This window comes from Leptonychotes weddellii, chromosome 1 (genome assembly GCF_054177405.1).
Source record: "Leptonychotes weddellii isolate Sample4059 chromosome 1, ASM5417740v2, whole genome shotgun sequence".
Classification (NCBI taxonomy): Eukaryota; Metazoa; Chordata; class Mammalia; order Carnivora; family Phocidae; genus Leptonychotes; species Leptonychotes weddellii.
In genome coordinates, this window is record NC_138369.1 from 117,875,894 (window position 1) to 117,891,345 (window position 15,452).

Genomic DNA, 15,452 nt, shown 5'->3' on the forward strand with positions numbered 1-15,452 from the left:
AAGGCTGCTTCTAAAAAGTGCAATATGTGATGGGCGACAGGGGACTGTAAACCAAATGAAATGGAGAATTACCAAGACCCCATAATTTTCAGATAAATAAAAACCAAAAGAATCTGTTGTCAACAGATCTGCACAAGAAATGCATAGGAAGCTCTGTAGCCTGAAGAGAATGACACAAAGTGATGATTCAGTCTACAATAAGGAATAAAAAGAACACTGGAAATGACTGAATAAGAGAGTAGATGTAAAAGACTATATATAAAATATAAAAGACTATACATAAGCATATATCTGAGAAAAACAATGCAAAGAGGTATGCTAAGAATTAAAAAGAACACTAAAAAAAAAAATTGCTAACCCAAAAGAAGACAGAAAAGGAGGAACAGAGTGAAAAAATGAGAAAATAAACAACAAATAACAAAATTATAGCTCTAAATCCAACTATATCAATAATTACATTGTATATAAATGGACTAAATACTCCAATCAGAAGGCAGAGGTTAACAGAATGTATTAAAAAGTAAAGACCCAATTGGGGTGCTTGGGTGGCTCAGTCAGTTAAGCACCTGCTTTCCACTTGGGTCATGATCCCAGGGTCCTGGGATCGAGCCCTGAGCCCTGCCTGGGGCTCCCTGCTCAGCAGGGAGCCTGCTTCTCCCTCTCCCTCTGTCCCCCCACCCCCCACGCACTCTTTTGTGCATGCTCTCTCTCTCTCAAATAAATAAAATCTTTTTTAAAAAAAGTCAAGACCTAAATATAAGCATATCTTACAAGAAACATACTTTAAAAACAAAGAAATAGAAGAATGGAAAAAATATATTATGCAAACACTAAACATAAGAAAGCTGGAATGCTATATTAATATCAGACAAAATAGACTTCAGGACAAGGAGTATTACTAAAGATAAGGAGGGAAGGGGCGCCTGGGTGGCTCAGTTGTTAAGTGTCTGCCTTCGGCTCAGGTCCTGATCCCAGGGTCCTGGGATCGAGTCCCGCATTGGGCTTCCTGCTCAGTGGGAAGCCTGCTTCTCCCTCTCCCACTTCCCCTGCTTGTGTTCCCTCTCTCACTGTGTCTCTCTCTGTCAAATAAATAAAATCTTTAAAAAAAAAAAAGATAAGGAGGGAAGGAGAGATGTTTCCTAATTAGAAGAGGGCCAGAATATCTGGAAGACATAACAATTATGAACATGTATGTGCTTAATAACAGAGTTTCAAATCACAGAGTAACAAATAACATATATAACATATCCAAGAGTAGTTTACCCCAGGAATGTACAATTGTTTTAACATTTGAATCATTGTAATCCACCATATTAACAAATAAAGGAGAAAAACTATATAATCATTTCAATAGATGCACCAAAAAGAGCATCTGAAAAAAGTCAACAATCATTCATGATGAAAACTCTCATCAAACTAGGAAGAGAAGGGAAATTCCTCAATCTGATAAAAGGCCTCTGTGAAAAACTTACTGTTAACATCATACTTTAAAGTAAAAAAGGAACTCTTTGCCTTAACATTGGGAAAAGACAGGGATGTCTGCTCTCACCATGTCTATTCAACACTGTATTGGAGGTTTCGGCCATTATAGTAAGGCAAGGGGAAAAAAGCATAAAGATTGAAACAGAAGGTCTCTATTCACAGATGACCTGGTTGTATCTTATACAGAAATATATTCCTATTGATAGTTAAATATGGTAAATTCCATTTAATATAGTTTTAAAAAAACATGAAATGCCTAAGACCTCTACACTCAAACCTACTATACTGCCAAATACCATATGATTTCACTCGTATGTGAAATTTAGGAAACAAATCAAATGAGCAAAGGGGAAAAAAACGAGAGAGAGGGAAACCAAGAAACAGACTCAAGCTATAGAGACCAAACTGACGGTTACCAGAGGGGGTGGGCAGGGGATGGGTTAAACAAGTGATGGGGATTAAGAAGAGCACTTGCTCTGATGAGCACCAGGTGATGTATGCAAGTATTGAATCACTATATTGCACACCTGAAACTGATATTACACTGTATGTTAACTAACTGGAACTTAAATAAAAACTTACAAAAAGAGCAAACCAAAACCAAAACCAAAAAACTTCTATACTGCCAAGAGAAATTAGAGAAGACCTAAATAAATAGTTATAACATTTATGAATTGTAAGATTCGATATTGGTATGATAACAGTTCTCCCCAAACTGATCTATAAATTTAGTGCAACCTCAAGCATAATCTCAGCAGAAATTAAAAAGTGATTCTAAAATTTATATGGAAATGGAAAGGACCTAAAATAGCCAAAGTAATCTTGAAAAAGAACAAAGTTGGAAGACTTAACACTACCTGATCTCAAGACTTACTAATAAGCTCTCATAATCAAGACCATGCAGGACTGGTGTAAGGACTTATCTATTGTTTTATTCTTTACAAAGAACCAATTTTACCACTGGACTGATAATAGAATCTTGTGAGCATTTTAAAGGTCCTTAATGGAGTCTATTTCATGCTGATGTTATTTGCACATTTATATTATTCCTCCTCTAGACTGTGAGTGTCTCCTTGTACACAGGCACTCAGTTTTATCTAACTCTATAAAGTCTTCAATGCCTTACTATTCTATATCTGTAGTTTATTTTAAATAATATTTGTCAAAACAACAACCATTATGCATCTTAAACAGGCACAATCTCAACCCTCATGAGCACAGATGAAACATAAGGGCACAAAGATTCCTCCCCCCAAATAACCTACCTAAGGTGCAGGGCTGGCTGGTTTTCGGTGACACCCATTTTGGGGAGGACTCAGGATGGGGGGCCACAGGTTGCACTGGGCGAGTTTGTCTGGCGGCCAGTTTCATCAGACTCATTTGCCTCTTGTGAAATATTTCCTGCACATTGCCCAGCTTCTGCAGGACTTCCTGGGCTCTGGCCTGTAAGAACAAAAGCAAATCATGACCAGGTCACTCTGCACTGAGCCTGAGGACATGAAGCTTTCCCTTTCTCCCTTCTTCCCCTCTTCCCCCAATTTCACTTCCTTCAGGTGACCCTTCTATCCATACGCAAGTCATGGCACAACTCGCCCTGCACCAGAATTGTGATTCTGCGAGTCTGCATCTCTCACTTGATGGACAACAATCATATCCTTTTCACTATTGTATCTCCATGCCTAGAACACTGCCTAGCACAGAGTAGCACTCAGTAAATATATATTAAGCAGATAAATGTTCATGAAGCCACGTCCATTAGTAGTAGAAGAGGATGCCACAGACTATGAATAAAGGACATTAGGCCACTTTACAAAACAGGAAGGTTTCAAAATAAGAGGTGTACCCCGAATAAAGGCCCTGAAGCAGAAAAGAGTTTAAGTGTTCTGGGGGAAAGAGTTGGCTATATACTGAGGCAGGATCAAGGGAACCCCAAACACCCTAGGAGAAACATTTAAATTTTATTCTGTGGGACGCCTTCTCTATTCATGAGTAGTAAAGAAGTAAGCTGAAAAAATACCAAGGGAAAGATGAAACTCCCAGACATTCCCATAACTGACTATATGTTCTAAGGCAGAGGTCCAAGAGAATAAGAAACAAGGCCTGGAAGTCTTCGAATTTCACCAAGGCCTAAATTTAGCTAAATATGTTTCTTCTGGCCTCTGATCTCTGGCAGATCAAGGGAAGTGGGTAGTCTCTTCTTTGTCATGCCAACTGTGACGGATGTCAGACATCTCACGTCTAACATCCGTCTCCTGGATGATTTTAGCCACCAAGGAAAGGACCCCAAATTAGAAGAGCTCAACCACCACAAGCCATGCAGGGTGCTCTGAGGATGCCTCATCCCGAAAGTACAGGCTCAGCACACACTTGGGGAGGTTGCCACATTTCGCAAGTGGAAAAGTAAATGTGTCTTTTTTTATGTAGGGCCATCTTCTGAGGGAAAGAGCCAAGAGCCCTGAGGGAGGACTACCCTGTCAGTTACGGAACAACCGTTCACCTACAGCCTGAGGGTCCTGTCAAGGCTGACCTCTCCTCCAACATCTAGTGCTGGTCTCAGTCCTCGTGGGGTCTGAGTACAGACCTGGACGGTCCGATACAGCAACCACTAGCCACATGAGGCTACTGAGCACCGAAAATGCAGCTGGTCTGAACTGAGCTGTGCCATGAGTGTAAAACACACACTGGGTTTTGAGGACTTAGAATGAAAAAAGAATATCTCATTAATAACTTTTGATATTGGGGCGCCTGGGTGGCTCAGTCGTTAAGCGTCTGCCTTTGGCTCAGGTCATGGTCCCAGGGTCCTGGGATCGAGCCCACATCAGGCTCCCTGCTCGGCGGGAGGTCTGCTTCTCCCTCTCCCACTCCCCCTGCTTGTGTTCCCTCTCTCGCTGTGTCTCTCTGTGTCAAATAAATAAATAAAATCTTTAAAAAAAAAAAACTTGATATTGATTATATATTGAAACAGCATTCTGGACATAGGTTAAATAAGACACTATTAAAATTGATTTCACGTGTTTCTCTTCACTTTTTTAAATGTGGCTGATAGAAAATCTTAAGTCACATATATGGCCGGCGTTATATTTCTATTGCACAGTGTTGGTCTGGACTAGGGGTCAGCAAAATTTTTCTGTAAAGGACCAAAGAGTAAGTATTTCAGGCTTTGCAGACCATCTGGTCTCTGTTACGACTACTGACCTCTGATGTTGTAGCATAAAAGCAGTCAGAGATAACATATACTCCGTAAATGAATGAGTGTGGCTGTGTTCTGATAAAACTTTATAAAAGTAGGTGGCAAGCAGTTTTGGCGCACAGGCTATAGTTTGCAGACCCTGTGCAAATACACACACCACAAGGTGGGGCTTGTATTTAAAAGGTCTCTTCAGGGGCACTTGGGTGGCTCAGTCGGTTAAGTGTCTGCCTTCGGCTCAGGTCATGATCCCGGATCGAGTTCCGCATCGGGCTCCCTGCTCAGCGGGAAGCCTGCTTCTCCCTCTCCCACTCCCCCTGCTTATGTCCCTCTCTCGCTGTCTCTCTCTGTGTCAAATAAATAAATAAAATCTTTAAAAAAATAAAAATAAATAAAAATAAAATGTCTCTTCAGAGAATGTGCTTCTGGCCTCAGGAAGCTCAGTTGTACAGCCGACTAGAGGTTCTGACAAAACAGCTGAGTTCAGATCCCAAGAGAAACCAAATCCCCTTATGTCAGGATTAGGCAATGTCAGTTTGTGTTTCTGGGGTGACGGTGATGAGACCTGGTGGCCAGCCCAGTGATAAGCTAGGAAATTGAGTCACAGGTGTTAACTGCTGCACAAATATCAAGAAATCTGATCGAAAGAATGACTGTCAAATCAGTGGTGTATGGTATACAGTCCTGATGTGAGGTCAGTGCCACATGCTGGAGCCCCCGGCTCACCACTTGGACAGGACAGGACTTGAATCACCTTTGCCCTTTTGCATCTCTCCCTTAAGATCCCAGGGTGAATCCTGGAAATGGTGAGGTGGTCAGAAGAAACCCTAAATCCCTCAGCTCAGAAGAGGGGAAGTCTTTTTACTTGCAAATCCATTCTTCATACCACAATCAGAATTAGCCTTCCTGGAGCTAAATCTAATCAGGTAACTTCCTTGTTTAAATGCCCTGCTGGGATACAGTCCAGACTCCTCATGAAACACTGGACCCTTCATTAACTACCCTGATTTCTGTCCAGTCTAACTTCCACTAGTCCCCACCCCTACCTCCAGCCTCCAGCTATGGCAGTTCCAGGAATGTTCTTGTTTCCAGTCTCTCTGCCTTTGCACCACCTCTTCCTTCTGCTGAGGTTCCCTCCCTCTGCTTTGTCTCCCTTGAAAACTCCTACCCAATCTTCCAGACCAAATTTAGGCATCTTCTCCTATGAACACCCTGACCTCCCAGGCTGAGCTGACCTTTACCTCCCCTACGTGCCCCACTGTCTCTTCCATTCCATGCTCTTGGACCAACAGGCACTTACTGGGGACATGTTTGTCTTCCACTAAACTGCCACCCCCTTCATTATAGGGATTGTGACTTTCATTATTGTAGTCCTGGAACAAAGCACAAACTGGGTTCCCAGTGAATATTTAAAGAATTGAATGTTGCTATTTGTTACTTCGATTGTTTCATTTTCTAGACTGGGTGGTGAAAGTGAACAAGGGAAAAAATCAAAACAGCAGCACCAAGAAGGTGATGGAGTAGCAATGTATTGCCGAAAAGCACTTGAAGAGCCTCAGACAGACAGGGTGCCTGGTACAAGAACAACAGTTTAATTGTAGATGTAGTTTTGATAATCACTATGTCTTAAATGTAACAGATTCAATTGTTTAGACATAGAGTACCAGTGTTTTAGAAATAAATTTTACTTCTTCAAATAGTTTTAGAATTTCAGAAAAAAGTACAAAATAGTACACAGAGTTCCCATATAGACCACCCAGTTTCCCCTATCTTAACAGTTTTCATTAGTATGGTATATTTCTTACAATTAATAGAATATTGATTGCTATTTTTATTATTAAAATAAATATTATAAATATTTATTTTATATATATATATAAATAAATAAAAAATATTATTATTAAATAAAGTCCATACGTTAGTTAGACTTAGTTAAATTAGTTAAAACTTAGAATTAGTTAAAACTAATTTTACCTAATGCATTTTTCCCCCCAGGGTCCCATCCAGGACACATTACATGTAGTTGTCATGACTTCTTAGATTCCTCTTGGCTGTGACAGTTTCTCAGCTTTTCCTGGTTTTTGATGACCTTGACTATCTTGAGGAGTATTGGTCAGATATTTTGTAGCATGTCCCTTGGTTGGGATTTATCTGATGTTTTTCTCATAATTAGCCCAGAGCTATGGGTTGTGGGGGTAAGATCATGGAAATAAAGTGTCATGTTCATCACATCATATCAAAGTACATCATTTCTGCATGACAACACTGTTGATGTTGACCTATGTCACCTAGCTGAGGTCGTGTGTGTAAAGTAACTTCACCATAAAGTCACTTTTTGTTTCTCCCTCCCCATACTGTATTCTTTGAAAGGAAGTCACTATGTACAGACCACATTTAAGGGTTGGGAAATTATGCTCTACCTCCTTGAGGGCAAAGTAACTACATAAATAATTTAGAATGCTTCTGCATGGGAGATGAGTTTCTTCTGCCCCATTTATTTATTTATTTATTCCATCATTTATTTATAAGAGAATGGATTCATGGATATGTATTTTATACTTTGGGTTGTAATCCAAAACTACTTTATTAACTTTATTGCTCGAATTGTTCTAGCATTGGCCATGGGTGTTCTTTTTGGTTGCTGCCTATGTCCCATCACTGTGGTTTGTTGTTTTGTTTTTAGTAGTTCCTTCTGGCACTACAAGATACTCTAGGATCATCTTGTATATTCCCTGCCCTAGCCCTAGAATCAGCCATATCTCCGGAGCTCCGGAGTCTTTTATTGAAGAATGGTATTAGAAACCAAGATCTCAGTGCTAGATGTGCTCATTGACACTGGGGGGTGTCTGCTTCTAGGCTATCTCAGTTGTCAAAATAAAAAGATACATGTGTCTGTACCATATCTACATACACATATATCTAGGAATATTTCTATATGTATAGAGTACCAGTTTTGACAACAAAGTCATTACTTCTCAGTGGACAAAACTTTCTCTGACACAACAGGATATTTAAGTCTTATAACCTAAAATTTTACTCCAAACCAAAAGAAGAAAAGATGGGTTTGGGGGCTATTTTGATCCATTTGACATATAGGATTTAAAAAAATATTTCTCTTATAATCCTCTCCTTCCTCCATGTTTCTGCTTATTTTCCAGAGATGGTTTATTAAGTTTTATTCGTTTCCTGGTAGGTGGTATGGCCAGGAAGTTTGCTGAAGTTGTGGCCAGAACAGCAGCTGTAGCCACAAATCTCCCTGGTTGACCTAATACACTCATTTGAGCAGCTAATGGAGTTGGAGCTGGGTGAGACTATCCTGCCTTAGGAATCTGACCTGGAGCTACCAACACTGGGTCTGCAGTGTAGAACCTCCACCAGAGGGCTGTCCCTTTGTTCCCTCTGCAAGGAAGTCCTTGTGTTGGGGGAAGGTGTCTGCCTACCCATCCCCCACTCCTTACCAAGATCACACCTTACCACCAAAAGGTTTCAGGGAAAGAACATCATTAAGGTACAACTCCACATTGAGCTGCCTCCACTGTACTTGGCCCACTCTGCCACCTGCCTGCCCACTTGCTCAACAAATACGGACTGGACCCCAGGCAAAAGCTAGGCACAGGGACACAGAGATAAATGAGGCTCCTGCCCTTCAGGAGCTCCCAGTGTAATAAGCAAGACAGACATTTAAAGTAAATAAGTAGGGGTGCCTGGGTGGCTCAGTCGGTTAAGCGTCTGCCTTCAGGGGCGCCTGGGTGGCTCAGTCGTTAAGTGTCCGCCTTCGGCTCAGGTCATGATCCCAGGGTCCTGGGATCGAGCCCCGCATTGGGCTCCCTGCTCCATGGGAAGCCTGCTTCTTTCTCTCCCACTCCCCCTGCTTGTGTTCCCTCTCTCTTGCTGTGTGTCTCTCTCTGTGTCAAATAAATAAATAAAATCTTTTAAAAAAAAATAGAGTAAATAAGTAGAATACAGTACGGTATGTAACATATTACAGCAAAGGCTATTAGCCTGAATCCATGGATGGACTTTAGGGTATCCCATAAAATTAATTAGAAAAGTTACATATGCTGGATATTCCCTATTTGTCACCCTACTACATCTTCTTTTCCCAGCTCTGTGTCCCAGGAAGCTGACCTCTACAGACTCTGTTGAATAGGCTCACTTGCCCATGGGCTTTTAATTGCCTTGGCCAATAGGAAGCACTACCAGGAAATCCAAAAGAGAGAGCAAGGAGAGTAGGGATATATATTCCCCCATCGGTGGTTGCACCCCTCTGGCCAAGACCACAGCCCTTACTAGCGCCTCTCACGGTCACAGCTACAGTGCTTCCTGGGTTCTCCTTTGCCCTTTACGCTTATGGGTGGTAACTGCTTCCTGTTTCCTGCTAGTAGCCCCAGGGACCTTCACCATCCCTACTGGGTTTCCTAAATCCTGCCCGTATCTTGGTAAAAAGTGCCTACCTCAAACTCCCTTCAATCACTCTGAGTATGCAAGAACCCTGAAAGTATGTGAATCAGATTCTGTGACTCAAAAGAAGTAAAGAAGGTCCTACGGGAGAGATACATACAAGGTGATGTGAATCTCGGAGGAAGATGGGCTATCCATAATTCTGCTGACTTCATAGAACAGTGCTCCTCTCAAAATGCAAATCCAATCAAGTTATTCCCCTGCTTAAATCCTTCAGTGACTTCCCAGTGCTCTTAGAATAAAAACCAAACTCCTCAATGTGGCCCTTAAAGTTCTGCCTAATCTGCCCCTCTCTAATCTCACCCCAAACTCCCTTCGTTTGCTCTCTGTACTCCAGCCACTCTGGCCTTTGGGTTCTGCACTTGTGCCAGCTTCCCTCCAGCCCTGTGTCCTCTGCACATGCTATTACTTCTGGTCTGGAAAGGCTCCCCCGTTATCTCTACTCATTCTCCAGGACTTGGCTCAAGTGATCCCCAATCAAGGTCAAGTTCTTCTATCACATGATCCTAAATCTCTCCTTCCCAGTACTTATCTCAGCTTGTAACACATTCTTACGTTTTGTGTTTGACATTTATTAATGTCAGCCTCTCCCACTAAATTCCATCAGGGATGGAACCGTGTCTATTTCTTCTCATTGCTGTGTCCTCAGCACAGTGCATGATACATCAGAGATGCTCATGAGCATCTGGAGAGAAACGAATGACTGAAGGTGCTATTTGGGTCAGACCATGAAGGGTCAGACTGCCAGGAAGCACAGAGGCTAGGATGCCACCTGAGACTCAGGAACTGGTGAGCCTGCTCAGTACATCCTACCGGGACTTTCTTAAGCAATAGGCAAAAGGCCACCCAGTGCTTCCTTTCCAACCACAAGATTAAAATAACCCAGAAACATTACCTTGACGTCAATGGTGAGTATCAACTCGAACTGGCTGTAAAACTCCATGTGGCTGGGCAACTGGTACTCCTTCGCCGTACTCAGGAATGCCTCAATGTCGTTCAAGGCAACGTCAACCCCCTCTCGTGACTGGCATTTGTCTACAGCTTGGGAAGCCAAAAGGTAGATTCCTGCTTCACACCACTGGCTGACCTTTCAAAAGAAACACAGTGCCCTACACAGTCAGCCTCACCACAACTCAGCCACCACAACCCTCAGGACGCCTGAGCTTATCTGTGGTCTAGAAGGATCCTGAGACAACGGAAAATTGTTGTGAGACAGCATAAAGTTCATAAGTCTAACCACTCCTAACACAACTCTACGGTGGACAAACCCAAACTAATTTTATGTCTGTCCATTTCTCAGGGAAGTCATCCAGTCAGTAAGAAGACTTGTATAAACATTCTTCTCTTTTCCACTGACAGTAATTGCTACATCTCCAAAAGAGTTAGGTATTCCTAAATTTGGTCTAACCATTGAGGGATGTAACCAATGACTTTTCAGTTTGCCTTCTAGGCTACTCATCTTGTATCCTAATTGATTATAAGAGCATAGGGTGACAAATGGGGCATTAGAGTGTCCCTCTTAACAAAAACACTACTTTCCTCTGTCCACATTTGCATTTACTGGCATTTGTCTGTCCTAGAGAAGCATCCAAGAATGCAAAGCTTTGTAACTCAGGATAGCAATATTCAAACTTTCCAGAATGCTGGGATGGAATCAGATAGGTGATGAACTCTAACAATTCAATTTTTAAAAGACTTAAACAGAAAGACAGGGGCCCTTGTGCTGCCTGAATATTTATGTGGAAAGAAGCACCAATGCAAGTATGTCTGCATTTCCATTTACCGTGTGACCTGAAGAGCTACATAAAATAACCATACGGGGGAAAAGAGCAAAAGGGAGCACTCCGAAGTAGTTAGCTCTAAGTGGGAAAATTATGGGCAACTTCTATTTGTCTTTATTTTTTCCTTTAAATTACTTACATTGAATGTGTACTACTTTTAGAATAACAAAACATAATATATTTAAAAATTAATGATTATCTCTGTGTAGGGATGAGGAAGGGAATGGGACGTGTAGGTGTCCACAGTAGCTCTTCTCCTCCTCCTTCCTACATTTTTGGATTTTCAAAATAATGTAAATCATGCTTTAATATATACTCTATAATTTTAGATATATACTCTATATGCATGATATATACATGCTTTGATATATTTCTCTTGAAACATCATGCCTAAATCTATAGAAAACATTAAGTTGGGTTCTTCCACAGAGTCACAGCGGATACTTACTCTCCCAGACACACACACACTCCACACATCAGCATTAGGCTATTATCTCTGGAGCAGAAATGGAGCGAGGAAAACCACAGCTGATCCTGCAGAGTTCAGCACACAGAGCAGGCTGTGGACCAGGCCCTTCTGAGCCACTTGCTTCTGGAACAGTTGTATTTCATTGACACTACAATCCCTTTGGCATTGGGATGACATAAACAGCCTGGGTGTGTGCCCCTAGCTGTCACAGAGAAACAGCTTTGGGAATGGAGTATGCTGACTCATGGCCATGAGTCACATGCTGCCTGCAAACAGCTGACAGGGAAAGCTCCAGAAGTCACTGCCCCAGACACCTGCCCCAGAGATCACCACTGAAGGGCAACAGGGGCTGTGCCCCTTCCCTGTGAGCCCTCTGCACACAGTGTTGCTGTCTAGTCTAGGGAGCCTGGGGTTTGGAATATGGCAGTCCTGACTTCAAATCTGCAATCTCCTATTTTTACCCCGAGGGTGGTTGTGGGCAATCACTTATCCCACAGTTGCTCAGTGTCGTCCCTGTACCACCTGCACCAGAGTCACCTGGAAACTTGGTGAAAATACTGATTCGTGGGCATCATCCTAGACTTTACTGAATCTCAGTCTCTGGAATGGCACATTAGAGAGTCTGCAATTCTAGCAAACTGGTTCTCATGTATTAAATATTGTGAACCAGGGGCACCTGGGTGGCTCAGTCGTTAGTGTCTGCCTTCGGCTCAGGTCATGATCCAAGGTCCTGGGATCAAGCCCCACATCGGGCTCCCTGCTCAGCGGGAAGCCTGCTTCTCCCTCTCCCACTCCCTCTGCTTGTGTTCCCTCTCTTGCTGTGTCCCTGTCAAATAAATAAATAAATCTTTTTAAAAAAATGTTGTGAACCACTGATTTAACCACACTGAATATCAGTTTCTGCCTCTATAAAATAATGTCATTAATACCTTCCTCATAGGTTTTATTGAGGATTGAATAGATGACATAATTATGTTTCTGGCAGGAATATAGTAGGTGCTCAATAAATGGTAGAAGTGTATAATGGTCATTATTACTTAAGCTTCTCCAAAAGGATTAATGCCTATATATAAAGAGAAGCACTTTGTTAATATAGTGCTTCGTTCTCTGCCTGAAAGGGAATCATGGGGCCAGGCCAAAACACACTCTAAGTCTAGGTCCACATAGAGGCAAATGAACATTTGTTCATTCTAAGGGGATATGGTGGGATGGTGAGGGCACTTTTGACTTCCAATACTTCTCTGACCTAGAATCTGTACAGTTTTTAATGCCTCTCGAGCACTATTTTACATGAAGTAATTATCCTCTCAGCAATTCTGTAGGGCAGGGAGGATGAGTATGATTAAAACTCCTGTACAGAAAATTTAGCAAACATCATGGTCGTGGCTTTGCTGTGCTCACCTTGTCCAGCTGTCTATGCAACTCCAAGGACTTCTCTAAAATGTCATGCTTTTTCTTGCTTTCATTGATGAAGTCATCACAGAGGTGCCTGAGCTCTACACATCTGGGTCTGATGGAGTCGACTGCATAATGGTGGCTTTGGATGAGCTGGTCCCCAATTATTGCAAGCAGCTGGGCCTTTTCCAAGGGCTCCTGTGAAGTGAACATCCACAGCCAAGCATCAGAAGCCAGGTCATGGTGAGGCTGATATTTGCCTACCATGTGCTCCAAACCTGGAGGGAGCCTAGGGAGATGTCAGGTCTTAGGCTGAGAGTCGCGGCTACAGAACCTGGGAAAGCTCTTTCACAGTTCAAGGTCTCCAGGAAGTCTAGCCTAGTCCAGGGTCACCTGCACTCTGAAGAAGAGCAAACCACTCATTCAAATGTCTGTTGAGTTCTGGGCTACGCACTGAGGATATAGTTAACAAGCTATGATTTTCAATCTAATGGAGAACTCAGATTACTAAATAAATAATACCAGTAATTCAACTCTTAACAACTGTTGGAAGTTTTTGTCAGAAGAGCATGAAGTGTTATACTGACCAGAACTGGAGACTCTGAATTCCCCTGTCAACTAAATGGAAAAGTAAAAGGATCAGACATGGGGCCCTGAGGAGAGAGAAGAGTCAGCTGAATTTGGGAAACTAGTAAAGATCTGGTTTGGACAACTCTGTGGGGGATCATGAGACTTAAGAAATATGTTTATCTAAACCCCTTCCTGCAACTCACAAGATCCAGGATCCCAGTTTGCTCTGATTTCATCTGCCCAGCAACCACGCCTCCTACCTCTCTCTGCATGGCTTGCTTTGTTCTAACCGCATGTGCCGTGTTTATTTGTTTTGTTTTGTTTTGTTTTTAAGAGAGGGAGAGAGAATCCTAAGTAGACTCCATGCCCAGCGTGGAGCTTGATGTGGGGCTCAATCTTATGACCCTGAGATCATGACCTTAGCCGAAATCAAGAGTCAGACATTAACCAACTGAGCCACCCAGGTGCCCCCATGTTTATCTATTTTTAATTCATTCATCACATACTAGTGAGGACCTCCCATGTGCCTAACACTGTCCTAGGTGCTAGGGGTTTGGTGGTAATCAAGGAAGCAAAAATCCCTGCCCTCATGAAGCTTACATGTTAAGAGGAGACACAGGCAATAAACAATTAGGTGTGTAGATTATATAATATCTTAGTGATGCATGCTATGGAGAAAGGTCAAACGGAAAGGAGGGTAGGGAATGCTGGTGGAGGACGTTCTATTTTAAGTAGGATGGGTGAGAGAAGGGTTTGCTGAGAAAGTGCCATCCACAATGTCCACTGGGGAAGGTATGTGTTGTAATGAGCACTGGGTATTATATAAGACTGATGAATCACAGACCTGTACCCCTGAAACAAATAATACATTATGTTAATTAATTGAATTTAAATTTTTTTTTAAAAAGGGGAAAAAAGGAACAAAAAGATTTGTAGTTGAACTTGAAAGCTTAAGGAAAAACTAGACTTTATTGTTACCTCAATAAATTGAATATTTATGAAAGAAAGAAAGAATGAAAAGAAGAAAGAAAGAAAGCCATCCAAGCAGTGCAGAAATGTTAACATAACAGGCCTAAGACTGTTGTCCTTGCAAGGCCTGTTTTCAAGGTTGGCCCTTGGGTGCCATCTAGGAATGTCAGGAGGGTACCTATCATCCCGATAAGAATGGCTCACCATGCCTTAACTGTTTGTGCAAAAAACATGCTTTATACTATATCCCTACTTTCTTTCTGGGAGTATGGAATTCTGGTATATGGCAGGCAGAGGCTACCTACATGACCAGTCCCCAATAAAAACTGGGCACTGAGCCCCTAATGAGCTTCCCTGATAGATAACATTTCACAATGATGTCACAATCCTTTGTGGGGGGTGGCGATATCTGGGGGAGATCAGGATCTCATGGGACTCCACTGAAAGAGGAACCTTGGAAGTTTGTACCTGGTTCCCAACAGACTGCCCCATCCATTTTCCCATGCTGATTTTGCTTGGTGTCTTTTCACTGTAATAAAGCATAACCATGTGAGTATAATTACATGCTGAGTCCAGTGAGGCCCCCTAGCAAATCTTCAAATATGAGTGTGGACCTGGGAACCCTTGACACAGAAGCCAAGGCCTAAAGTGAGGGACAAACCATGCAGTACTTGGCTGAGAGGTGGGGGCATGTTTGCCATGTTCAGGTAGCAGGAGGAGGCCACTGTGGCTGGAACAGAGGATGCAAGCAGGAAAGGAGTAGGAGACGTAATCAGGAGAAAGAGGGAGCCCGGGTTGGGGAGGGCACCAACGCCATTCTGAGCACTTCAGCTTCTACTCAGTGTGCTGTAGGAAGCCCTGGAGGGCTCTGAGGAGGGGGTCTCATTCACATTTTTAAAAGAATTGCTCCTGCTGTAATGTTGAGAATGACAGAGAAGAGGCAAAGCAAGGAGACCAGTTGGTGGCTATTGCAATAATCCAGGTAGGAGGCATGGTTTTTTGTTTGTTTGTTTGTTTGTTTTATTCTTATGTTAATCCCCATACATTACATCATTAGTTTTAGATGTAGTGTTCCATGATTCATTGTTTGTGCATAACACCCAGTGCTCCATGCAGAATGTGCCCTCCTCAATACCCA

General features: G+C 42.4%; 1 protein-coding gene across 2 annotated transcripts in view; it reads right to left on the reverse strand.

Moving 5' to 3' along the window:
- Positions 1 to 15,452, reverse strand: part of MCF2L2 (MCF.2 cell line derived transforming sequence-like 2) — a 202,850-nt gene that overhangs the window by 87,288 nt on the left and 100,110 nt on the right. For both annotated transcript variants that reach the window (XM_081830363.1, XM_081830355.1), the window contains exons 11-13: positions 12,782 to 12,973; positions 10,026 to 10,217; positions 2,748 to 2,925 (exon numbers count right to left, since the gene is read on the reverse strand). In XM_081830363.1, the coding sequence (XP_081686489.1) occupies positions 2,748 to 2,925; positions 10,026 to 10,217; positions 12,782 to 12,973 (562 nt within the window). The remainder of the gene's footprint in view (positions 1 to 2,747; positions 2,926 to 10,025; positions 10,218 to 12,781; positions 12,974 to 15,452) is intronic.